At 41.7% G+C, this 26,126-nt stretch overlaps 1 protein-coding gene and 1 pseudogene across 1 annotated transcript in view; one reads left to right on the forward strand and one right to left on the reverse strand.

Annotated features, from left to right (window-relative positions):
- Positions 1–26,126, reverse strand: part of LOC126336471 (uncharacterized) — a 582,392-nt gene that overhangs the window by 34,125 nt on the left and 522,141 nt on the right. The window contains exons 3-4 of the mRNA XM_050000210.1: positions 4,433–4,534; positions 3,013–3,141 (exon numbers count right to left, since the gene is read on the reverse strand). Coding sequence (XP_049856167.1) covers positions 3,013–3,141; positions 4,433–4,534 — 231 coding nt within the window. The remainder of the gene's footprint in view (positions 1–3,012; positions 3,142–4,432; positions 4,535–26,126) is intronic.
- Positions 12,860–12,977, forward strand: LOC126337461 (5S ribosomal RNA; annotated as a pseudogene).

Consider the following 26,126-nt stretch of genomic DNA (forward strand, 5'->3'; position numbering starts at 1 on the left):
ATGAAGCGTCGTCTCACGCGGTCTGCACGTCCAGCACGAACGCTGGTCCAACTGAGGCGCTAGGTGGAAATGGCATGGCAAGCTGTTCCACAGGACTACATCCAGCATCTCTACGATCGTCTCCATGGGAGAATAGCAGCCTGCATTGCTGCGAAAGGTGGATATACACTGTACTAGTGCCGACATTGTGCATGCTCTGTTGCCTGTGTCTATGTGCCTGTGGTTCTGTCAGTGTGATCATGTGATGTATCTGACCCCAGGAATGTGTCAATAAAGTTTCCCCTTCCTGAGACAATGAATTCACGGTGTTCTTATTTCAATTTCCTGGAGTGTAGATGGTTCACTCAACAGTGTAGTTAAGGAACTCCAGTCAGTAGCCCGATTATAAAGGAAAAACAGCTGCATTTAACAAATAGCTTGGCAACAATAACTTGTTCGTAGCGAGCGAAAATTGGCTATCAAACTGTAAAAAACGACATGGCATTCGGCAGCTGACAGTCATCGGGGAAAGTCGCTCAGCTAACGATAAGAATCCTGTTGAGTTGTAAGCAAGATACGGAAGATAATAGATGAAGGAGGTTTAACTCCTGATGCCTTGTATAATGTTGATGAAACAGGACTCTTTTACAAGATACTTCCTTTAAAAACATTAGCTGCCAGGAACGAGAAGGAAGCTCGTGGTTACAAGCAACAGAAACAGGGCGTAATAATAGTGGCGTGTTGTAACGATAATGGGAGTCATAAACTACCGCTTATGGTGATTGGAAAACCCCAACATCCACGTTGTTTTCAGCACACTGACATAAATACTCTACCAGTGCAGTATTGTGCTAAGAAGAAAGATAATATGCTCTCGGTGTTTCCACGAGACACTTGTATCAACAATGAGAAAAGAACTAAAGAAGATAAAGCTTCCACTGAAAGCTATCCTTATAATTACCAATGTTTCCAGTCATCCTTCAGACGTTTCTCTAATGGCCGATGGTATACAAACACTCTTTCTCCAACACAATCTACATCTACATTTATACTCCGCAAACCACCCAGCGGTGTGTGGCGGAGGGCACTTTACGAGCCACTGTCATTACCCCTCTTTCCTGTTCCAGTCGCGCATGGTTCGCGGGAAGGACGACTGCCGGAAAGCCTCCGTGCGCGCTCGAATCTCTCTAATTTTACATTCGTGATCTCCTCGGGAGGTATAAGTAGGGGGAAGCAATATATTCGATACCTCATCCAGAAACGCACCCTCTCAAAACCTGGACAGCAAGCTACACCGCGATGCAGAGCGCCTTTCTTGCAGAGTCTGCCACTTGAGTATGCTAAACATCACCGTAACGCTATAATGCTTACCAAATAACCTTGTGACGAAACGTGCCGCTCTTCTTTGTATCTTCTCTATCTTCTCCGTCAACCAGACCTGGTACGGAACCCACACTGATGAGCAATACTCAAGTATAGGTCGACCGAGTGTTTTGTCAGCCACATCCTTTGTTGATGGATTACATTTTCTAAGGACTCTCCCAATGAATCTCAACCTGGCACCCGCCTTACCAACAATTAATTTTATATGATCATTCCATTTCAAATCGTTCCCTACGCATACTCCCAGATATTTTGCAGAAGTAACTGCTGCCAGTGTTTGTTCCGCTATCATATGATCATACAATAAAGGATCCTTCTTTCTATGTATTAGTAATAAATTACATTTGTCTATGTTAAGGGTCAGTTGCCACTCCCTGCACCAAGTGCCTATCCGCTGCAGATCTTCCTGCATTTCGCTGCAATTTTCTAATGCTGCAACCTCTCTGTATACTGCAGCATCATCCGCGAAAAGCCCAATATGACAGCCCTAATTCAGCCCATGGACCAGGTAATTTTTGAATCAATTAAACGTCATTATCGACATTCACTTCTCGTCTTCCTGCTGAAGGAAAGTGAAAACGACTCTATCGATACAATGCTGAAGGCGTGGAAAGCAATCAACATGTATGATGTTGTTTTCCAAGCAGTCGAAGAATGGGATAAAGTGGTGAGCGCTACCATGATGAAGAGCAGGAGGAATTTATGGCCATCCAATAATGCCGAGTTGTATCCAGTGGTGAGTGACAGTGATGTGCCAGTAAGTTCGGAATTATCAATTACTTTGTACACTGACATGTTCCACAACCTTACAGAAGGAGAAGAAATTGATGATGAAGTGTTACTAAGTGGCTGAATCAAGAAAACTGTGATACGGACCAGACTTTAACAGCTGAAGAAATAATCAAAAGCGTGCAAGAAAGTAATGATGAAAGTGATGAAGAGGATACAGGAGGAGAGAGCATGAAGATTTTTCACACTGCTGGTGGCAAAGCTGCCGAGATCTTCCTGGAGTACATTATGCAACAACCAGACACATGCAGTGCCGATGTAATGCTAGAAAAGCGGTTGCGTGATCAAGCATAACACCGTCGCGTATCATCATTGCGACAGTTAAAAATTAGGAGCGTGTTTCATAGTGAGTGATGCAACTGTATAACTATGTACAGTATACACTCAAGGAATAAGTTTTCTTTGAAAAGTAATGTATTTTTTGATTTAATAAAGTATATCCTCTATGTTTCAGAATTTTATCCTTCGGTTTAATAAAGTACAGTACACTATATCTCCTATGTTTTCAAAATAAATAGAAAACGAAATAAATGATTAAAATAAATTTCAGACACTCAATAATCCGAAACTTCCGCTAATTTGGCACTTCCGCTAATCCGGCACCCATATGTGCCAGGAATGGCCCGATTAGCTAGAGTCTAGTCTACTAAATTTCACAAAGAGGGACGGTTTACTGTTCTGAAGGCCTCTTAATATGTATTGGTGGTATCTGCAAGCAGGAGTCCCGGGTTCGAATTCCAGTCTGGCAAAAATTTTGAATTTGCGCCGTTGAGACAAATCAGTGCCCACTGGCAGTTAATGTCTTACTTCCTTTGTATCTTATTTCAATGTTTGTAAGAAAGTTGAGCGACATTGACTTACCTTCTCCTAAGTTGTTGACAATCTTAACCTGCCACTGCATCAGTCTCTCTCGGGTGTCGAAAGCGAGAATGACTGTCACATCTTGACAGATTATAGCTATCGTGTTCGATTCCTTGTCAAGAGTGAAACCTGAAACAAAGAAAGTTGATAATAGGTATATTATTAAATTTACTTTTACTGCACGGTGTCGAAAATGTAGAGAACTCGATAGTGCTGTAGATTTATTAGCAAGCCAAAATTGGAGAGGGAAGTACATAATGCGTTCTACAGAGAAAATATGTGAGACACTTTAAAAAGTGATACATATAATTTTAAAAAACTTGTAGCTATTGTTGCAAATATATTCCTAAAATTTGAATCACATGTTTATGTGAGTGTTGAAGACGTGAAATTTTTTGCAGGTGTTTAGGATAACACTTAATTTCTTGAAAGAAATTTTACTATCTGCAGTACGCTGTAGAAATTCGGTATGGAAAATATGTAACCGGAAATCTAAACATTACTAGTGCTATTAAATGTCTAAATGGTATAAAGTGATAGTTATTAAATATTATCATCCATCAATCTGACACGTTAAAACTGAAATTAAAAAGTATTTCATTCGAACAGGAATCAATGTTTTATTGAAAAGTAAATTCGTGTCTGTAACAAAAGGGCACTTTCAGAATTATCCGAAAAGACTTCTAGCAACTTTTGGAAAATGGTATGTGACATAGCATACGGGCTACGGCTCCAATTGGTATGCTGTCTAGTCTACAATGGCGGTAATCTCCAGGGTGAAGAAAAATTCGTGCACTCGGTCTTCGCAGCGTGATTCTTCACATAATGGCAGTAAAAAATATATCATAAAATTTCGTCCTGCGCATATGTTCAAAAAAGTGTGTGAAATCTTATAGGACTTAACTGCTAAGGTCATCTGCCCCTAAGCTTACACACTACTTAACCTAAATTATCCTAACGACAAACACACACACCCATGCCCGAGGGAGGACTCGAACCTCCGCTGCAGCGCCCTAGACCGCTCGGCTAATCACGCGCGGCTCCTGCGCCTATCTCGGACAGTAATTGGACGTTAATAGATTGGCAAGGTTAGGTTGCAAGAAGTCGAGAGTTCGACTCTGGATGGAGGCTTAATTCACTGCACCAACTGCACAGTCCTACTTCTGTATTCTGACAGAGGTAGTTGCCGTAAACGTGATTACAGTGTTGTCATATTGCCAGTATTTAACGTTCATGTACTGCCTGAAATATGCACTGGACGAAATGTTGTGAGAGTCATTATTGTAATGGTAGTAATTGAGAAATCGTGCTGCGAAGTCCGAGTGCGCGAATGTTTCTTCACCCTGTATAGGGAAGTAGCTGTAATAACATTTCTCTCATGAATGCAGACGTTAGAGGATTTTTACTTTGAAAAACTCACCAGTTTCGATGGCCAGAAAGTGCTGCAGTGAGAGCGATGCCTTTGTGTGTCCCTGCTTGTAGCGGTCTTTGCTGTCCCGGTACAGCTGAAGGTGCAGGCAGTCTGAAACAAAAAGAACAGAGATTTTACGTTTTCTATAGGTTACGGATTTCGCATGCTGTGGCCCTCAAAGTTTAGTATAAATCCCATTGCAGAGCTGTAACAGCAAAATAATGCTATGAAACCTGTATGCGTGTGATTTGAAAGGACACGAAAATATATGTATTATTACATCGTACATGATACTACAAGACAGCGGCACCGTATTAGAGAGAATAAAAACAAATCGTTGAGTGACTGACTGGAACGCTGAACCAAGAGTGACGTGACGGGTGTAATAATGTCAATATCCACTCCCGAAAGCATGTGGGAAAAACGAATACCTAAAGCTTCACGTGAGAGCCTTGATTTCTCATATTCTATTACAATAATCATTTCTTCCTGTGTAGGGGGTGAATTGCTAAAATTTTTTGGCATTTGGGAGAAAAAGACGTTAATTGGAATTTCGGAAAAATATATCGCAGCGACGAAAAATACCTATGTTTTGATGACTACACCCTTACTCTCGTATGATATAAAGTTCTCTCCCCTGTTTCACTACAGCACAAAACGAGCTGCCCTTCTTTGAACTTTTTCGGTGACCTCCAACAATCTCATCAGGTAAAGATGCTATACCGCGCAGCGATACTAAACGGGAAGATGCGTATATGTTATATATTTATTTTGATGTTACTATATTCAGTGTCGCTACAAAGACCTTGTGGCCATTAACTGCTGTATCCATCATGAACTATTTGCCCAGGATTGTTCATTGCTATGGGATCTAGTATGTATCATTTGCAGTATGTATCATTTGCATTATGTATCGTTTGCATTTCGTGTGGGCTCCTGACCTAGCTAGTCAAGATAATTTTCGCAGGATGCATTTAGTACAATTTCGGACGATGTTTTATTCCTACCACAGAACTTAAAAATGTATTTGACTGAGGGAAAATAGAAGTCGCCGCTAACCACTGAGACGAGTTCCTATTGGAAACGAGATCCAAACTTTCCTTCAGCCTTTCAACAACTATATCTTCTACATCATAGGGTCATTAAAAGGACAAATTTTTGATTTATTACCCTTGATCAGTATACCATCTACCCATAGCAACTCAAACCAACTATCTGTTTCAGTTTCAGTACAACATAAACTACTAACACCAACAAACACGTCATTAACTACTGTATTTAGTCTATCCATATTAAACACCGTTATGTCTTGGTAAAATCTTCGGCTGAACTTATCTCCGGCCTTAGCCATGTTTAAGTACCCATAAAGCTTTCTATTTCAGTGCTTCCTGTGAGTGCTTCGAGGTTTGGTTCTTTCCTAAGACAATTAGAATACCGATGTTTCCTGGGTCTATACTCCCCTGGCGTTCAACCTACTCCCTTCGAGACTGTACCCTCGTTGTATTTTTTCACTCATTAATCCAGCCAATTACTTCTCGGGTCGTTTACCATCTATTGGCATGGGTACCACAGTTTTCGTCACATTCATAATTACCTCTTCGACTCCAGTCTGTTAGCTCCTCCATTTGCTTATATGCTGTATTTCCTAGTAATTTCCATTGTATTTTCTTTACTTTGCACTGAGAAAATATATGATCTTTGAAAGCTCTTGTGTTCACAGTCAATAAATCACCATGCGTAGAGTGGATCTGAGCGACCTTTCCACATTTTAGTCTTCACATCTTCATGTATAGGTGTCCTCTAATTCTCTTTTCTGCCCACCAGGAATTATTATTTGTTTCTCATTCTTTAAGTGCTCGTCTGCTTTTCTCCTTCTGATTGGGATGTACATTAAATTTCCTTCTGGCCAACAAGCTTCCTCCATTCGATCATATGTACATAACAGAGTGATTACTTTTGCTTCAATCGGTACATCATTGTAGGTTCATTCATATTCACACGACTTCTCTCTTCATCATCCCTAATTATTTGCGAACGAGGTCACTTACATACATATGTACGAAAGTCAAACACGTTCCAGTGCTTCTAATATTTTTCTTATGTTGTTTGTACACCATTGCTCTATTCTATAAGCACTAATTTACCACTAAACTTGCTCTACATGAGTTCATCTTTATACTGATTTTGATTTTATCTAAGCCAAGCAGAGCAAGAACTGGATACTTTCAATGCATTTCGTCTCTTGTTTACTGTTTTGCAGACTTCCATTATTCAGTTCGTGTCCTTACATAAACCTTGCAAGTAAAGTTCCATAAGGCTTAAATTGCAAACACTAAATCTATGTAGTTTAAAAATGAGACAGGAAAGATGACAGAGAGGGAGTATAAGATGTAGAGGCATATGTAAGTAACATATTTTAATGAAACACTCACATTCGTATTATATTTAAATAATGTTTCGCGCAAAATTTCAGCTGCAGCAAAACACACTGTTTAGTTTTCAAATACATACAGTAACTTATATCACGTACGTATTTGTGCAGTTGTTGTGGGAGGGGTTATAGAATTCGATATTATCCGCTCATGGCTGAATGAGTAGTAAACCACGCCAGGAAGCGCTTCAGTAACGAGGCGATAGGATTAAATGCATTGCATAGTGCCCAGCCACCATTCGCGTAAACAAAGCTTAGCACTCAAACAATAGAGGTACAGATTGAGTGCCCAATACTCCCACACTGCTGAATTTGAAACCGAGATCAAACGCTTTCAAAAAATGTGACTGACTGCCTCGACAGCAACATTTATTTTGTATCTATGAAATTCATTCGCAGTTGCCTAATTAGCTTCATTGGATACGGAGATGTAGCCATTGGTGACTAATGAAACCTATGGCTGACTGGGGGAGTTCTTGCTCGTCGAGAGAGGTCGCTTTGACAACTTCAGTCAGAACTTCCGTACGTCATATTATCCGCGACCACACTGCTCGCAACTTTAATTACTTTTGTATTTCAGTCTGTAGTTCACCACAAATAACACAGGAAGAAGAGCCGTTCCCACCAGCTTCATATTTCCGAAACAACACTTTGTTAAATTGTGTGATAGACTTGTCATCTTTTGTCAGGTCACTGAAATTAGTCGACGGGTACCTCTTGTTTGTTTTCGAAAGTACGAAATCTGAATCATGTGATCTGGTCGTATACCTCAAGGGTCAGTCGCTTACGACAAAAGGAGGTCAATCACACTAATGGATCAAATCTGTCATCGTATCCGAGTTTTCATTTTTGTCCCGTATTTCCTTTACTACATCGCAGTTCGAAACACCTGTTTAACGGCCATTTGCCGGCCGCAGTAGCCGAACGGTTCTACGCGCTTCAGTCCGGAACCGCGTAGCTGCTACGGTCGCAGGTTCCAATTCTGTCTCGGGCATGGATGTGTGTGATGTCCTTAGGTTAGTTAGGTTTAAGTAGTTGTAATTCTAGGGGACTGATGACCTCATATGTTAAGTCCCAAGTGCTTAGAGCTACTGGAACCATTTTAACGGCCATTTGCCTGGTTTTCCGACTAAACTCTCTGTGGTCTTAGGCGGTTTTATGCAGTTCGTCGATGAGGAACAATCATTGAGTTAATTTACAGACTTTATTCCAGAAACAAGACTGTCAGACACTTGAAACACAAATACCTACCTAAAAAAGTCTGCACAGTGGTAAGACTGACGTCACATATAATTTTTCTCTTACAATAAATGTCAATCGGCGATCGTTTTCCATCGGAGGGCGTACTGGCAACCGGTAATCATGTGCTAAAGTACTACAGCAAACTGTTAATATCACGCTGAAATTATGCCATCTTTCTTCGAATGTGAGACGGAAAGGGCACTAAAATTGTGCATTCCTCTTCGGATGAAAGCCAGTATTCAAATAAAACGGACGAAACTATGTTTTGTAGCGCTGTGTCCGTGATAACCAGAAACCAGTGTCGAACGCTGAAATGATAGTCGTGCAAAGATCAAGTCACAGAAGGGACGCAGCTGCCTGTTTACATGCTCTGATGTGATGCCTCCTTGCCGGCACTAAGGGTGCACGTTGCTCACGTCAGTAGGTCAGTATTTTTCTTTGAAAGCGCGTGAAAATTATTGAGAAAGCAAAGAGCTGCATTCTGTAGATGCTTTGCTAAAGAGGCTCATTTGCAGTAGTGAGAGTTAAAGAGTTTGGCAGACCTACTGGAAATTTAAATCTAACAAGAAGAGGACGTGGGATGGAGCTCATCAGTTTATCTTAAACTTTGTGAGTAGAAGCAGGTGGATGTCCCATTACTGTTCCTATAATATTTCACCTACTGGCTATGAGCCAGCACGAGTTTCATTTTCACTTCAAGTACGCCTTAGAAAATGCTGGCAATAACCGCTCCATCAGACTAAATCGACATCGTCTTTAATGATACTGGGACATCTGGTTTCACCCACAACTTTGGTTGTACCATGATGTGGTGGACGCAATTGTCGTTTAAGGTGACAATTCGGCACTTAATTTCAATGGACTCTCTTTTACGGTTGCAAAGTCTTTACCTCTCAACGATGTGAGGAGTCGCCGGAACTGACAGGTGGTTCAGATTCCAGGTTAAACTGTAGAATCTCTTCTCCCAGTTGGGTTACCAGGGTAGATCATGGAACATAAGTCACCGAAGGGGCATCCAGTAGAAAGACTCGGACGAGACCACTGAGCCCCACGAAATTATCACTTGGACTTTAGTCTAATATAAACAAATGTGGCACATATTTTCACCAAACTTTCTCATAGGTAATTCTAAATGAAAAAAATGTACCACTCTGCTTTTGTAACAAGCTCATGGAGACAGCTATCTGATACACCTTTAATATACACTCCTGGAAATTGAAATAAGAACACCGTGAATTCATTGTCCCAGGAAGGGGAAACTTTATTGACACATTCCTGGCGTCAGATACATCACATGATCACACTGACAGAACCACAGGCACATAGACACAGGCAACAGAGCATGCACAATGTCGGCACTAGTACAGTGTATATCCACCTTTCGCAGCAATGCACGCTGCTATTCTCCCATGGAGACGATCGTAGAGATGCTGGATGTAGTCCTGTGGAACGGCTTGCCATGCCATTTCCACCTGGCGCCTCAGTTGGACCAGCGTTCGTGCTGGACGTGCAGACCGCGTGAGACGACGCTTCATCCAGTCCCAAACATGCTCAATGGGGGACAGATCCGGAGATCTTGCTGGCCAGGGTAGTTGACTTACACCTTCTAGAGCACGTTGGGTGGCACGGGATACATGCAGACGTGCATTGTCCTGTTGGAACAGCAAGTTCCCTTGCCGGTCTAGGAATGGTAGAACGATGGGTACGATGACGGTTTGGATGTACCGTGCACCATTCAGTGTCCCCTCGACGATCACCAGAGGTGTACGGCCAGTGTAGGAGATCGCTCCCAACACCATGATGCCGGGTGTTGGCCTGTGTGCCTCGGTCGTATGCAGTCCTGATTGTGGCGCACACCTGCACGGCGCCAAACACGCATACGACCATCATTGGCACCAAGGCAGAAGCGACTCTCATCGCTGAAGACGACACGTCTCCATTCGTCCCTCCATTCACGCCTGTCGCGATACCACTGGAGGCGGGCTGCACGATGTTGGGGCGTGAGCGGAAGACGGCCTAACGGTGTGCGGGACAGTAGCCCAGCTTCATGGAGACGGTTGCGAATGGTCCTCGCCGATACCCCAGGAGCAACAGTGTCCCTAATTTGCTGGGAAGTGGCGGTGGGGTCCCCTACGGCACTGCGTAGGATCCTGCGGTCTTGGCGTGCATCCGTGCGTCGCTGCGGTCCGGTCCCAGGTCGACGGGCACGTGCACCTTCCGCCGACCACTGGCGACAACATCGATGTACTGTGGAGACGTCACGCCCCACTATATGCCCTCGCTCAAAGTCCGTCAACTGCACATACGGTTCACGTCCACGCTGTCGCGGCATGCTACCAGTGTTAAAGACTGCGATGGAGCTCCGTATGCCACGGCAAACTGGCTGACACTGACGGCGGCGGTGCACAAATGCTGCGCAGCTAGCGCCATTCGACGGCCAACACCGCGGTTCCTGGTGTGTCCGCTGTGCCGTGCGTGTGACCATTGCTTGTACAGCCCTCTCGCAGTGTCCGGAGCAAGTATGGTGGGTCTGACACACCGGTGTCAATGTGTTCTTTTTTCCATTTCCAGGAGTGTATGATACCATCTTTAAGCAACGTTCGTGTTTTCTGCTGTTGGAGGTTTTAGGAATTCTTTGACACGCATCTTTTGTGTGACTTCTGAATTCAGCCACCCATTTCATAACTGTTGAAAATGAAAGTTTTGAGCAACCCACATATGATTATCCCTTTCCCAAACTAAATCCATCGATGCGGTCTCAGTGTTTAAGAATCATCCGACACGACTCTTCTCTGTTGGTCCATCATGGCCAGGGGATATCGGCTGGTAAATAATTTCCAATGTCAATGAAATTCACCAACATCCGTATACTTTAAGATATTTTATTTTATTCTGAGAGCAGACAGTTTCGGCATTTCATTTTCCCCATCTTCAGGCCCCATAGGCTTCTATCCGAGTAAATTGCAGTCGTTATACAATTGCTGTCACGTCTTCATATGAAGAAATTGTATAACGATTGTAATTCACGATATCCAGTGATTTATGGCGCTGTACAACAAGTTCTTTTTTTTTTTATAGAAGCCTATGGGGCCTGAAGATGGCAAATGAAATGCCGAAACTGGTTGCTCTCAGAATAAAATAAGTATACGGCTGTTGGTGAAATTTATTGACACTGAAAAAAAAGACACCACTTTTGGTCGATAGCTGCGCGATTCTTGGCTTTTGCTTGTTTTTTATTGTATTTATCTGTTATTTCTATTTCCTTATCGTATTGGAGAGTTATGAATATATGAGAAACGGTTTTTTATATCAAAAAACCTGCACTCTAAAAAAACTAATTAGCCAGATATTTTTTACATTTAACTTAAATATAGTTGGTTAAAAATAAAAATTAGTGGTAAGAGAAATTATATTTTTTCATTATGCATTTATCTCTGCTTTTCTATGCACAAAATTCATGTCACAGTAATGGTCAATGTAACTTTTCTGGAAATCATCTTTGATCGTATGTTGATGGCATGTGAGGCAGTCTCTGCTGAATGGTTGTTGTGGTTATGGCTCCGTTCTCAGTTAATTCTTGTTTCGGATCTGTTCTGTTAAGTTATGCCGTACGTTCATTGTCTGTTGTGACTGATAAAGATATGAATCTAGTTTTAAGAGCTATATGAATCACAAAATTACTATGTGATAAAACGTGTGACTTGGAATAGTCTGTATGCAAGAAAAACGCGAAATAAATCAGCAACAGCTAAAAATTAGTCATTTACGAAGCCAAAGCCGGGACCTCCACACTGAAAAGTTTTTGAGAAATTAACTTTAGTCTTGTGCCAATGAAGCAGAAAAAAAGACAAGTAAAAATCGAGATTTCATGTAACTACCACTCAATGGACTACTTCTATTTTGCAAGATAGCTATGACTCACTAAAATTACATGTCACCTATTTTTCTAATTATTGCCAGTAACACGACTATGCGGATAGTTGTAAGGTGCCTGCGTCTTATAAGCCTTCAGCAACTTGGATGTATTTCTCCAGGCGGTATACCATCTGACAAATGAATTTTATGATGGCACAATATTCCAGTTTATTCATTCAGCCGAGACCAAAAACTGCAGCAGAAGTGTGTATAACAACGTTACTCTGTACAGCAAGTGGATAATTTACTTACGTCAAGTATGTAACATTTAGTGTCGTAAAAAAACAGTTACTTTTGTAACAGTGATATCACGCTGTTACGTCAAAGACTATTCTCCTTGCCCTTGCATTTGTCAATGAATGCTATCTTCACTGATTAAACAGTCGAATCTCAAATGACAAGGGCATTCCATTCGGATCATATACACAAAGAAACCTTACCATTCAATAACAGTTTACAGTTAAATGTAAATCTTTATTACCAATCGGCCAAAACAGTAACTTTGTTACCCGCTACAAACTGCAGGTTGGCTATCTAACGGCTTCCCAAAGCAACAAAACGTTGATTTTAAATACTTCATAAAATTATTTACCAAATTGAAAATTTTAAAATATTGACATTATCTACTCATTAAGAGGCACAATCTTACGTTAAAGGCTTAACACAGTAAATCAAGTACTAAAGTCAGAAACAGGATACGTCAAGAGGAAAGGTACGCCGTTTTAGGTAATAGTATTAGTGATTCTGAACGAAAAAACTTCATATGGGTATACGGCCTATTCCGAATATCTGAGATACAACTCATTGAATGTACGTTGTTAATTATTTTCAGTGCTGTTCAAACATTGGCCAACGGCCTTGCAGCAGTGGTAACACCGGTTCCCGTCAGATCACCGAAGTTAAGCGCTGTCGGGCTGGAGTAGCACTTGGATGGGTGACCATCCCGTCGGCCGAGCGCTGTTGGCATGCAGGGTGCACTCAGCCCTTGTTAGGCAAACTGAGGACCTACTTGATTGAGAAGTAGCGGCTCCGGTCTCGGAAACCGACATACGGCCGGAAGAGCGGTATGCTGACCACATGGCCCTTCGTATCCGCATCCAGTGACGCCTGTGGGCTCAGGATGAGACGGCGGCCGGTCGGTGCCGTTGGGCCTTCATGGCCTGTTCGGGATGAGTTTAGTTTCTGTTTCTTTAGTTGTTCCACCATCGTCATTGTTTACAACGTACCACAGCAGTATAGAGGAAGTTGAGCGAACAGTTTGATATAGAACACTAGTCGGTAAACTATCTCAAATTGGCCTACAAAAGTCACCTAATCTACAGCGCACGCGCGTCCCACGAGAATTTCAGTATTCTCACGCTCTCTTCCCTCTAACTGTTAGTCCTAAAGAAGAAATAAGTTCGACTTCTTTTGTTGGAAATTTAATGTAGCTTAATTTTATGCCACGACACGTTTTCATCGGAGGACGCTGATTTACAGTTATCCTAGAAAAGCCTACAAAAGTGATATCATATGTGTTATATCTCGAAAACCATTCGCAGTGGTATATGTGTCCATATGAAGCTTTTTGTTCACAATCACTAATACTATCACCCCTCAAACCATGTAGCATTTCCCGTAACGCACCCTGTGTATCTTCAGGTAACGTAACTAAACAGTGTTGAAGAATGCGAGCACTCAACTTCCAGTTCCAAGAATTTTGGAAACATTTTCTCGTTGACATTCCGCTCCCTTCCCCATAACAGAATAAAATTTGATTTGCATAGTGTAGGTCTTCAGTAGATTTTAATCTGTTACCTCTTCACCAAGAACTCTATTGGCAATAAATTGTGCACAGTACCACTGAATGGACCTCGAAAATTATAACATTATACGACACATTGTTCGCGAGACACGGCATCGTAAACATTGAGAAACGTGAAAAACTAGCTTCTCTTAAACTTAAAGCTTTTATACGTGGGAGTTCTGTATGTTAAAGAATTGGACTCTGGGCTGTTGCTGCTAAGGCCTAATTGCTCACGCAGTACTTGAATATTATTGTTATTAGAGATAATTACCGAATAAAATTTTATTTCTGGATGACCTATCGCTCCCATCAGCTGTAATTATGGATTGGTCTATCATTTTCTGTTACGCGTGTAACATAGGCTGAGCAGTAGTTCTACCGTCGCTCTGTCATACGTATTTACTGAGTCGACCTTATCTGCGGCGTTAGACAGATTTCATTACCTGTAACGACCGTGGCTCCAATGAAGACTGTGAGGGCTTGGAGACGCATCACGGCCATTACTCACCAACCAAGCAGAGACTAAACTCGCTGGAAGTTAGACGTCACTATGGCTTTCGTCTACTTTTTTTTTCATGCAGAGAGTACAGTGACCTTTATGTCTGCTGACTTCTAGAGGTGTTCCCACTGTGATGGAGATGGAACTCCCGACGTTTGCGAAGATGTATGTGTAATTCTCACGTCTCCAACCACGGGTGCTGTGCTCTTTGCAGAGAGAGAGAGAGAGAGAGAGAGAGAGAGAGAGGGAGGGCTAATCTTAACGACATTACGTTCGCATTGCGAGAGCTCGCCAAGTGCAATCATGGCCGGGGTGGTATGTTGGAGTCGCTGGGGCACTTTCTCTGTGCTGGAGTCCTGCATCCTTTTGTAGAGCAATTACCATGGACGACAGCATAATCAAGTGTCATCTCGCAGCACCTGTCTACAAACGGAATTCGTAACGTGTGTCAGAAGAGCTACACACATCCAGGCTCTCTTCAGTGGCCGAGCACACACGAAAATTCGTGCATGTGTGTGTGTGTGTGTGTGTGTGTGTGTGTGTGTGTGTGTGTGTGTGTGTGTGTGTCTGTGGAAGGGGAGGGAGTTTGAGAGAGAAATGCGAGGAAGTGGGAGGGGGTAGAGTTAGGTAGGCTGAGAGAGAAGGAACTCGCGAGTTATATATGGTAGCAGATTCTGAGTCCGACAACTCGCTCCTGCAATATGAATCGCATCGCGAGGTACTGCAAAAAATAAATGCATAAATAAAAGCCAGCACCAGGCATCCGGCATATCGCGAGCCAGCGTTCCGTGACGTGAACAGTCACGCACCGGGATTGCGAAATGCAAATCAGCGGATCTGCGCCGTTTCAATCAATGGTGTTTCCCTAGTTATTGAGTCTGGACTAATAATGTGCAATATTACAGTATTAGGCAGAAATGTAGCGGAAGTCACTGTAATACTGTAGCAATAACAGCCAGAACATCAGTTCCGCTTTAGTGTAGGCGATTTTTCGCGGAACAGACTAGCTATGACTTTAAACATTTCCGTATACGCCTTTCTTCTGTTCTTTTCTGTACATAATGACAATGACGCAGGTGTTGGCAATTCCCTTGAATGATACGCTGTTACGTGATTGTCAGCTCCTATGAAAGATAGAACTTCATAAAAGTAGGGTCAAGTCTCCATTTTACTACTGGCAATATTTTAAAAGAGTTTTCAAAAGTTAGTTTATTCTAAAATATTCTAGAATACTATCCCACCTTTTAAACAATAATATATTCAGTAAAACTAGATTTCAGAAGAGTTGCTCAATTCAGATTGCCCTTTACGGGTTCACCAAATATTACAAACATTAAATAACAAAACAGAACTGGTTGTTATTTTCTGTCACATACCTCAGGCATGTGATGGTGTGAATCACTATATTCTTCTAGATAAACTGAGGTTTCAAGCAATTTATGGTATATCCAATCAATGCGTAAAGCCATATTTAACTAAAAGAACACAGGAAATTCTAGTTGATAGTACAACCTATGTAAGCAGGTGAGACTGTTCTGATTGCCGACAGATCACATATGGGGTCGCAAAAGGCTCGATTTTAGGTCCACAATTATTTCACATATACGTAAACGACCTTCCGTCTAATATAACGGGTGATCAAAAAGTCAGTATAAATTTGAAAACTGAATAAATCACGGAATAATGTAGATAGAGAGGTACAAATTGACACACATGCTTGGAATGACCTGAGGTTTTATTAGAACAAAAAAAAATACAAAAGTTCAAAAAATGTCCGACAGAAGGCGCTTCATCTGATCAGAATAGTATTAATTAGCATAATAAAGTAAGACAAAGTAAAGATGATGTTCTTTACAGGGAATGCTCAATATGTCAACCACCATTCCTCAACAATAGCTGTAGTCGAGGAATAATGTTGTGAACAGCACTGTAAAGCATGTACGGAGTTATGGTGAGGCATTGGCGTCGGATGTTGTCTTTCAGCATCCCTAGAGATGTCGTTCGGTCACGATACACTTGCGACTTCAGGTAACCCCAAAGCCAACAATCGCACGGACTGAGGTCTGGGAACCGGGGAGGCCAAGCATGACGAAAGTGGCGGCTGAGCACACGATCATCAACAAACGACGCACTCAAGAGATCTTTCGCGCATCTACCAATATGGAGCGGAGCGCCATCCTGCATCCTGCATCTAATAAAACATCATGTCATTCCAAGCTATCTACATTATTCCGTGGTTTATTAATTTTTCAAATTTATACTGACTTTTTTATGACCCGGTACAACGAGTAAGATTAGCCCCTTTCGCAGATGACATTACTACTGTAATCAATCCAAATATACCTACAGAAACAGAAGAAATGGTAAATAATGTTCTTGAAAGTGTTATTGTCTGCTTTTCTGCGAATGGTCCCACTCTCATTTCAGAAAGCACAAGATACTCAGTTCTGTATGTCTAGAGGCTTTACACCACTCATAAGTTTAGCAGAGGTTGACAACTCACTGCACTTGGAAAGAGACTATACTTGTCTTGTCTGTACTTAACTCTTCAGGCAAAAAGAGCACGTGAACTGGGCCCCCTGGATTTGAGAGGTTGAGAGGTAATAGAATAAATCTGCTACTAGAATATTTGCTAATACTATTTGCAATCACTTAATACGACATTAGCATCCTCTGCCTACCGACTACCCGTTAATTTATAACTTCATCAAAGTTTACACTTTGTCCACATGGGTTACGACTAGGGCAACAGAAGCAAGTACATACTTCAAGGCTCCAAGGTCCACGAGCCCTTAATATCACCACGTTAAATGCTTAAAGTAACTGCAATTGCAATGTACTTAATACAGTCAGTATAAAAAAAAGTACTATCAGTGCTAGAAACCTTAAGTCAGCACAACGGAGCGAAAATTCCAAGTTTTCATTAGCTAATTTTGCCTACATGTATACGAGCACTGTTCAAAACGAGCTTTGGTTGGAAGCAGTATAATTTTATTCTTCAAATGAAATTTTTGCTAGTTATTTATCTCGTTTTCTTTGTTTACAGACACCTTTTGCTCATTTTCTGCGCGAGTTTGCAACCTGGTAGGTACGCATCTAAAACGTGTTATATGCGAGTGCTCATCACGTATCCAATCAATGCCTCATCTCATTACTAACTCATTTCCATATCTCCCACACTCCATATGCCTTGCAGTATCCGTAATACTATATAAATGAATGTATACATCTATGTATGTATTTGTGTATGTCCCTCATCTCCTACTAAACCACTGGACCGATTTCAACCAAACTTGGTACATATCTCTCTTAGTGTAAGGCAACAATCGCCTTGGGAGTAAGACCACCTGACTATTACAGTTCTGGAGAAATAACGCCATAACAATGAAATACGTGAAAAACTGCTGCATCAAACATGAAGTTTAAATTCACTGCTTCTTTGCTACTAACGCTCCTCGCAACATATTTCTCAAACAGCTACCTCAAATGAAACTCAATGTACATTTACGACACTTATTTCAAGAGATATAACGTCATAAACATGGAGATGGGTGAAAACATATAATGCATGAACTTTTATTACATTTATTTTTTACAACTAAAACACGCCTACAGTCGAGTCATCTTAACGTAATCCCTGTCATCTGACAGTGCTTTTTACAGCTTTTAACAGCGAAGTGCAAATGGCTTTAGGTGAAAAACATAGCCGTCTACAAACCTACAGACGCCTTGCCGGAGGGACGTTTACAAAATTGCGTTGTAGACAGGCGAAGCAGCTGCGCCCAGTATACAGAAACTGTGCACTACTAACATAATTCCTACTTCTGTTTTCGTTTCCAACAGAAAATTGGCAAAATGAATAACCGCGCAATAGCGAGTTTGTCATCTTCTAGTTCACCAAAGCGTCAGACACTGATCAGCCAGAATATTATGACCCACCTAATAGTCGGTTTGTCTACCTTTGTACGGATAATAGCGCCCATGAGTCGTGACATGGAAGCAATGAGGTGGAGTATGTCGCTGGAGGGAGTTGGCACCACATCTGCACGCACACACACACACACACATACACACACACACGCAAGTCACCTGGTTGCCGGAGAGGTGGGCGGTGAGCCCTGACGTCACGTTCAGTCACATCCCAGATGTTTTCAATCGGGTTCAGATGTGGTGAATTGAGGGACCAGCACGTCTGTTGTTTTCTTCGAACCACTCCATCACACTTCTGACCTAGTGACATTGCGCGTTAGCTTGATGAAAAATGGCGCTGGAATTGGGAAACATGAGGGGATGTAAGTGATCGGCAACCGCTGTACGGTACTCTTTGGCAGTCATGGTATTTTGCACTGGACCTGTGGATTCCCACGCCAATGTTGCCCACAGCCTAATGGAGCCGCCGCCAGCTTGTCTCCGTCCCGCTCTACAAGTGTCAAGGAGCTGTTCTCCTGGAAGACGACGGATTCGCGTCCTCCCATCGGCATGATGAACAAAGTATTCATCAGATCCTTCAAATGCCACTGCTCCGATGTCCAGTATCTGTGGTCACGTGCCCATTTCAGTCGAAGTTGCTGACGTCGTTGTATCAACATTAGCACATGCATGGACCTTCAGCGGCGAAGCCCATCGTTAGGAGTGTTCAATGAACTCATGTTCAGACACGCTTGTTCTCTTTAGTCTGATGTTAGTTCCTGCACAGTTCGCCGCCTGTCCCGTTCTAAGCCGGCCGTTGTGGCCGAGCGGTTCTAGGCGCTTCAGTCTGGAGCCTCGCGACCGCTCCGGTCGCAGGTTCGAATCCTGCCTCGGACATGGATGTGTGTGATGTCCTTAGGTTACTTAGGTTTAAGTAGTTGTAAGTTCTAGGGGACTGATGACCTCATAAGAAGTCCCACAGTGCTCAGAGTCATTTGAACCATTTTTGTCCTGTTCTAACAGTCTCCCAGCCTACGACGTCCTAACCCCAGGACATCTGGACGTGATTTCACCTTGGTTTCGCCACGTATTAAAGACACTCACCACAGCACTCCTCAAATACCCGAAAAGTCGTGGAGTTTCCGAAGTGCTAGAACCCTTTACCAAAATTCTTATCATTAAACCAAGTCGAGAGAGCAATATTTTTTATTTTTATTTTTTTTCAAATCAAACTCAATCTTAGCCCAGAAACCAGCTATAACATGCTGAGCCTCGAGTCCATCAAAATGTTCCCTCGGTCAAACTCATGCTACACATGGACAGCACGCTCACTGACTAGCAGTCAGTCCTCTCCAGGTGACGCTGGTATCACCTGTATGGGTTTATGTCGATTGTAGGTGGGTGGTCGTTATCTCGTGGCTGATCGGTGTACATGCCGTACCAGCAACATCTGCGTAAAACGTTGTTGCTGATTACAAACTTCTTAAAGTTTCGTAAATTTACAACAAGATTTCCGTATTTTTTCTGAGTGTCTTATATTCGTATTGCGCGATGGTTCCCGCATCCAGCGGAGCGTATTCTCTGTTCGCAATTACTCGGATACAAGCGACACATTTGAATCAGACTCTGCGTAGAAAATTCCATGAAAACGTTAGGTTTAGCCGTTTGTCACATAAGAGATACGTGAATCGGCAGAGCTACATTCAGAGGAAGTGATCATTAAACGCAGTCGCATGTAGATTAGCCGACACGTAATACCAAATTAAGGGACCCGCCTCTCCCCTTTACCAGACGGAAGCCGGGCGTCCGCGCGTCTGCGTTCATCGGAGTTCCTAGCATCCCTCGCGATAGGAATAGACAGATAAAGCCGCGGTCGGGGGGGTTGAAAAGCCAGGGGAGGCGAAATGTGTAAAAGAGGGATAGGGGGATGCGGGTTACCCAAACCACACGCCCTCGAAACCAGCTCATCGCGCCGGCTGTTAATTAAAAGCTAGTGAATGTTTCAGCTAACCCGTGCCGGCAGCTCGCTACACGGGCGCATCCGGCGAGAGAAGTTGCGCGCCGTGTACAGGAGTGGAAAAGGGGGAGGGAGAGGGGAGAGGGGGATTCGAGGAACGGCGCAACTGTAAAAGCCTCGCCGGCGAACCGCCTGTCCCGTCGCCTTCATTACAACCCCATTAATAACAGTTACCGCATCAGCAGGAAATAGAGCTGCAGCGAGGCAAGTTTATTGACCCGACATTCAGACCGCCCGAACGCGAATCCAGCTTACTGATAACAAACGAGGGTGGAGTGACATTCTCCCTCCGTCCTGGATGATCATTTAATTAAAACATGAATCATGAAAACGATATAAATTTTGGTAACACGCTGCTTAAGAGACTATGGCTGTTAGAAGCATATATCTTGTTCGAAGAGAAATGTTGTTGTTGTGGTCTTCAGTCCAGAGACTGGTTTGATGCAGCTCTCCATCCTACTCTATTCTGTGCAAGCTTCTTCATCTCCCAGTACCTACTGCAACCTACATCCTTCAGAATCTGTTTAGTATATTCATCTCTTGGTCTCCTTCTACGTGTTTTACCCTCCACGCTTCCTTCCAATACTAGATTGGTGATCCCTTGATGCCTCAGAATATGCCCTACCAGCCGATACCTTCTTCTAGTCAAGTTGTGCCACAAACTTCTCTTCTCCCCATCCGATTCAATACCTCCTCATTAGTTATGTGATCTACCCATCTAATCTTCAGCATTCTTCTGTAGCACCACATTTCGAAAGCTTATATTCTCTTCTTGTCTAAGCTATTTATCGTCCACGTTTCACTGCCATACATGGATACACTCCATACAAATACTTTCGGAAACGACTTTCTGGCACTTAAATCAATACTCGATGTTAACAAATTTCTCTTCTTCAGAAACGCTTTCCTTGCCATTGCCAGTCTACATTTTATATCCTCTCTACTTCGACCGTCATCAGTTATTTTGCTCCCCAAATAGCAAAACTCCTTTACTACTTTAAGTGTCTCATTTCCTAATCTAATTCCCTCAGCATCACCCGACTTAATTCGAGTACATTCCATTATCCTCGTTTTGCTTTTGTTGATGTTCATCTTTCACCCTCCTTTAAAGACACTGTCCATTCTGTTCAACTGCTCTTCCAGGTCCTTTGCTGTCTCTGACAGAATTACAATGTCATCGGCGAACCTCAAAGTTTTTATTACTTCTCTATAGATTTTAATTCCTACTCCAAATTTTTCTTTTGTTTCCTTTACTGCTTGCTCAATACACAGATTGAATAACATCGGGGATAGGCTACAACCCTGTCTCACTCCCTTCCCAACCACTGCTTCCCTTTCATGTCCCTTGACTCTTATAACTGCCAGCTGGTTTCTGTAAAAATTGTAAATAGCCTTTCGCTCCCTGTATTTTACCCCTGCCACCCTCAGTATTTGAAAGAGAGTATTCCGAACAGAAATAATCCTAGGAAACAGACCTATTGAACAAGTATATTGACTGTGACATGACACTGATCTTGATACCGATAAGAAGCTGAATAACTCGCAAGTTATATGAGGAAAATGCGAAGAACAATATCTAGGAGAAAGAGAGATATAAAAATGAAATTTTATAAAAGTATCGCTGTGTCGGTTTTCTTTTACGCCTCAGAGACAGGTGTGAGGGGTGGTAAACATATTATGAGGGCTATTTCGGAAAGTAGCGTCCGACCCGGAAGCGGCATGGAAAGCACAGTGAAAATCCGATAGAGTTTCGTACAGACGTCTTTAGCAGTGTATCTAGTACGCCTGTTGATCGTCTCATGTTGCTCTTTTCTCAGCGCACAGCGTGCACGTAAACTTACCTAGATAAATAGTGTCTCCCGCCAGATATAGCGGCCTGTGAGAGATTTCACCTGATGTCATGCATCCCACATAACATAACTGTCATACATTCCTTCTTCATGACAAACCTGCAGGGGCAATGAAGATGCTCCAGAAGCGTAATCCCGTAATTGGCTGCCCCTGAGTTTCTTCTCGGTTCACATGAACCACTGGCTATGAAGACAACATTATGGCACAGACAACGAGCTGCAGACCAGCGTAGAAAATCTGCACAAAGCACAGGCGGCTGCCTTCCATAATGAGGGTATTGGAAAGTCGGTACAATGCTACGGCAAATGTCTAAGTCGAATGGTGGATTAAGTGTAGAAGTAACTGGAAGGTATAGCTAACTGATGCAAGTAAAACATTTTTGATTTTTACAGTGGATTCCATTTCACGACCGATCGGACCTTTACGGAAGACATATATTTCAAGAATTCGCCTTAAATTATGAAGAGTATTCTGAAGTTCGAAAACTGCAAACTCTTAAAAAAAGAAACAGGCGAAGATTGCCTATGTGCTGTTGCATGCGGGAATATGAACATTATTTGGTAAATGATGCAATAGGGGAGTAAAGATGTTGGAGGACTAAGATATAAACGATAGTCAGGCGTGCTAATAAGGTACAGGAAGTAAGTTTGGAACTGATTTTGAGATAGGCACTTCACATCTGCACCAGTTCACATACTGGGCAATACACAACCTAATAGCGATGTTTTACATACCTTTGTGCGATAAAAGAATTGCATTAACGTGATGAAGTAATACATACATCGTGCTTCTGTAGCAAGCTAACCTGGAACGGTCAAAGCAATAAATCAGTTATATATGAAACAATCATGTATAATTTGAGCGGTTCGTTACTCTATGATCGAAGTTCGACAACTGTACTTCTGAAGAAAGGTAAATACAATAATCGGTTTCCAGATGTAAGGCATACCGAACAAATAAATTATCATCCGGCTCATCAAGACGCGAATGCGGCAAGCATCAGTAGGATATAGTTAGTGAAATCGATATTTATGCTACGTTTCTTGACTTCCAGAAAGATTCATTTATAGTTCCGGGCCGTAACTGAATGAACCAAACAAATGCTTAGTGAGCATGGATTTGGAATGGAAACCTCTTAGGTCACAAAACTCAATACTTGGTTCTAAAATGTAAAGAGATCATCAGAAGCTTCCGTAGGGCCTGGTGTAAGTCCAGTAAGCGTGACACAATTGATAGGTCCACAGCATAGATTTATGCTTATAGATGTTTAAGGTGCATTAACAGTCTAGCTGTAGCAAAACTAACTGTCTCACTTGGATCTCGTGTTGTTGAAATGTTAACACTCGTATGTAAGACATTAACTGCAGAGATGCTGCTGAGATATGGATATTCTGAAAGGAACAAGAATGAAATGACACTGTTACAGGTCTAGTCGAAAGCTTTATAACTCATTGTTTCCTCGACCACATATATTGAACATTCTGTTATACGAGTGTTATTTCAAACGGAGACCGATAACTTCTGTCTTCTGAAGAGTACTGAATTATATCTCATATTCCGATTCTCGACTTCTGTCTTTACACAACAGAAGTTTTGTGTTCAATTAATCGCCGCTGTTACTTATTGGTATAACGAAAAAGTTGCCGGAAGATGTTGCCTGTGGCAGAGATCAGACGAGGTAAAATTCTTGTTTAGCTCTTCAAAGAATTATGAACAGTGACGCCAGAAGGGGAATAACGAACGAGAGGAAATCGCTCTAATACGTAAATCAAACAGCCTGGTTGTAAATAAATTTGATAATGACTTGCAAATTAATTCCATGCTGTACAGTCAAGGCAAGAGAGCATCAAAGGAGTACACCAGCTTCCTTCTTTAGAAGTTCCTCTCCCACTCTTCTGCCACAAAATTGGTGGTATCTTTCTCCTACAGACATAAGAAAGTTTTGGAAAGCTTTCAGTGGAGTCAAAACTGTTGATGGTAAATGCTCAAGATTGTAATTACTAACCCATCAAAATTCGACGGACCATTAGGTGATACTGCAAAAGCAAATTAAATTACTCAAGTAATTGTTTTGTGAATGCTGTCTTACTCTATCATAAACGGACTTGATAGTACACATATATTATGAGTCATTCACATAACGAAGTGGTGTGTACCAAATGACGATTTATACTGTGGAGGTTTTAAATTTCAGCTACCCGCTACTAAAATGTGTGAATGAGAATGCACAAGAAGCAGAGGCTTGATTCCAGTTTATCAACGGTATATACTGCACAAATTAAGGGTTGAAAATATTTCTAGATGGTGCGTACCTCATTATATTTACATTAATTTTTACTTCCGCTTTGAAGTTAATATAATGAATTGCTCCATGAATATAAAAGATGAGCGCATGTCCTCGACTGTTGCAAAACCATTTTATGACCACATCTGTTTGTAAAATCATCAAGAAGAAAAACGTAAATGAATGAGTGAACTGGTACCAGCCATCACACAACTGCTTACTAATAACTGTTGCACGTATTGTGGGATTAACTGTATCGGTGGTACTAGTTAGTAGCCAATTCCTTTTAATCGTGGCAGCATAGGGCGAAATGGATTTCTTTATTATTACTTTAGTCTTTCATAGAGGGGTAGGCCTGCATACTTTTCATCCATTCCGTTATTATTATATATAAGTTATAAAAGAAACATGTTCAACTACTCCCTAACCTGAGTCTAAAACAAAACCGCGCTACGTTAAAGAGGAGACATAGGGTTTTCAAGTTATCATTGGTATTGCTTCCTTCTTGGAAAATCACATCTGTCCTCTTTCAGCGATCCAGTAATTATTTCATAATGCCATTACAGTTCCATCTTTCGTCATGGCAGTTATGTTTTCTCTTCCATCTTATTTCACACTCCCCTCGGACTAGTCCACTTCTTCCCTTAAACTGATTCCTTCTGTACCGATGCCATGTAAGATAGGTAGTGTGTCGTTACCACCATGGAGTGGTGACTGTAGTCGTATTCATTCACTACTGTGGTGATAGGATGGTTAGTGCGATGGATCACTGGAGAACTTCAGGAAGTTCACGTCTAGGAAATGTAGTAAAGAGTTATTATGAGATTCAAGGCTGAGAGATGACATTCTTGGGATGTGGGAGATGACTGAAGTTCGATATGGAGATGCATGGAAGATAGGATGAAGTTGCAGTTTCTTCTTTGGGATGCCTGTATAAGCATACTTCGTTATGTTCATTGCTTTTTTGATGGTCTTTGTTGGTAATTTTGTATACTTTTTGTAGAGTTCAGCTTCTGTTCTGCTTGTTCTCGCCAAGAGATAAATTTCCCTTTTTATTTCACAAGATTCTTTAATCTCTCCAGCGTTCCAGTTTTGTACATGGCTCTCGAATGTCCTTTCAGATTATCTCATGTAGAAAGGTGTTTTCAAATAATTATTGAGCTTATGATGGAATAGATTAAATTTTATGTCAGCATTTAGTTCATTATAAATTTCATCCCAGGTCGTCTCTTATGAACTATTCTTAAAAACATTTGTCCTGAAATCATGAAGTGTCATGATTTGCACTACGGAGTATCCATGTTGTAGAATAATGGAGAATATCTATTTTACGCCTTAGTGATGAAATAATTTCACATTTATTTTCCATTATTTTATCAATTCAATAATTTATTATAATTAAATATGTAATTATCTCCTTGATTCATTTTTAGCAAAAAAATGGTTCCCGTATTTTTGAAATCAGTCTTCTTCAGTCTTACCATGAAGTAAGTACATCCTCACACAGTGAGAGACGCGGTTCCAGAAACAGAAGTCACATCTCATTTGTTGTTTTACAGCATTGTTGGTACTGTGATTTTAAAGCAGTCGCAAATAAATAATGCAGGTTTGTCAAGTCTTGCGTCAGTCTGCTAGACCACAGACCAGGGGGAAGTCTTTATTCAAATTACACTAAGGAATCACGGAAAAATTAGCCGGAAATATCGAGGTAAAACCAGATACATGCGTTCTTCTGCAATAATTGAAACACGATTTCCAATTTAAAAACC

This window comes from Schistocerca gregaria, chromosome 2, assembly GCF_023897955.1.
Source record: "Schistocerca gregaria isolate iqSchGreg1 chromosome 2, iqSchGreg1.2, whole genome shotgun sequence".
Lineage (NCBI taxonomy): Eukaryota > Metazoa > Arthropoda > Insecta > Orthoptera > Acrididae > Schistocerca > Schistocerca gregaria.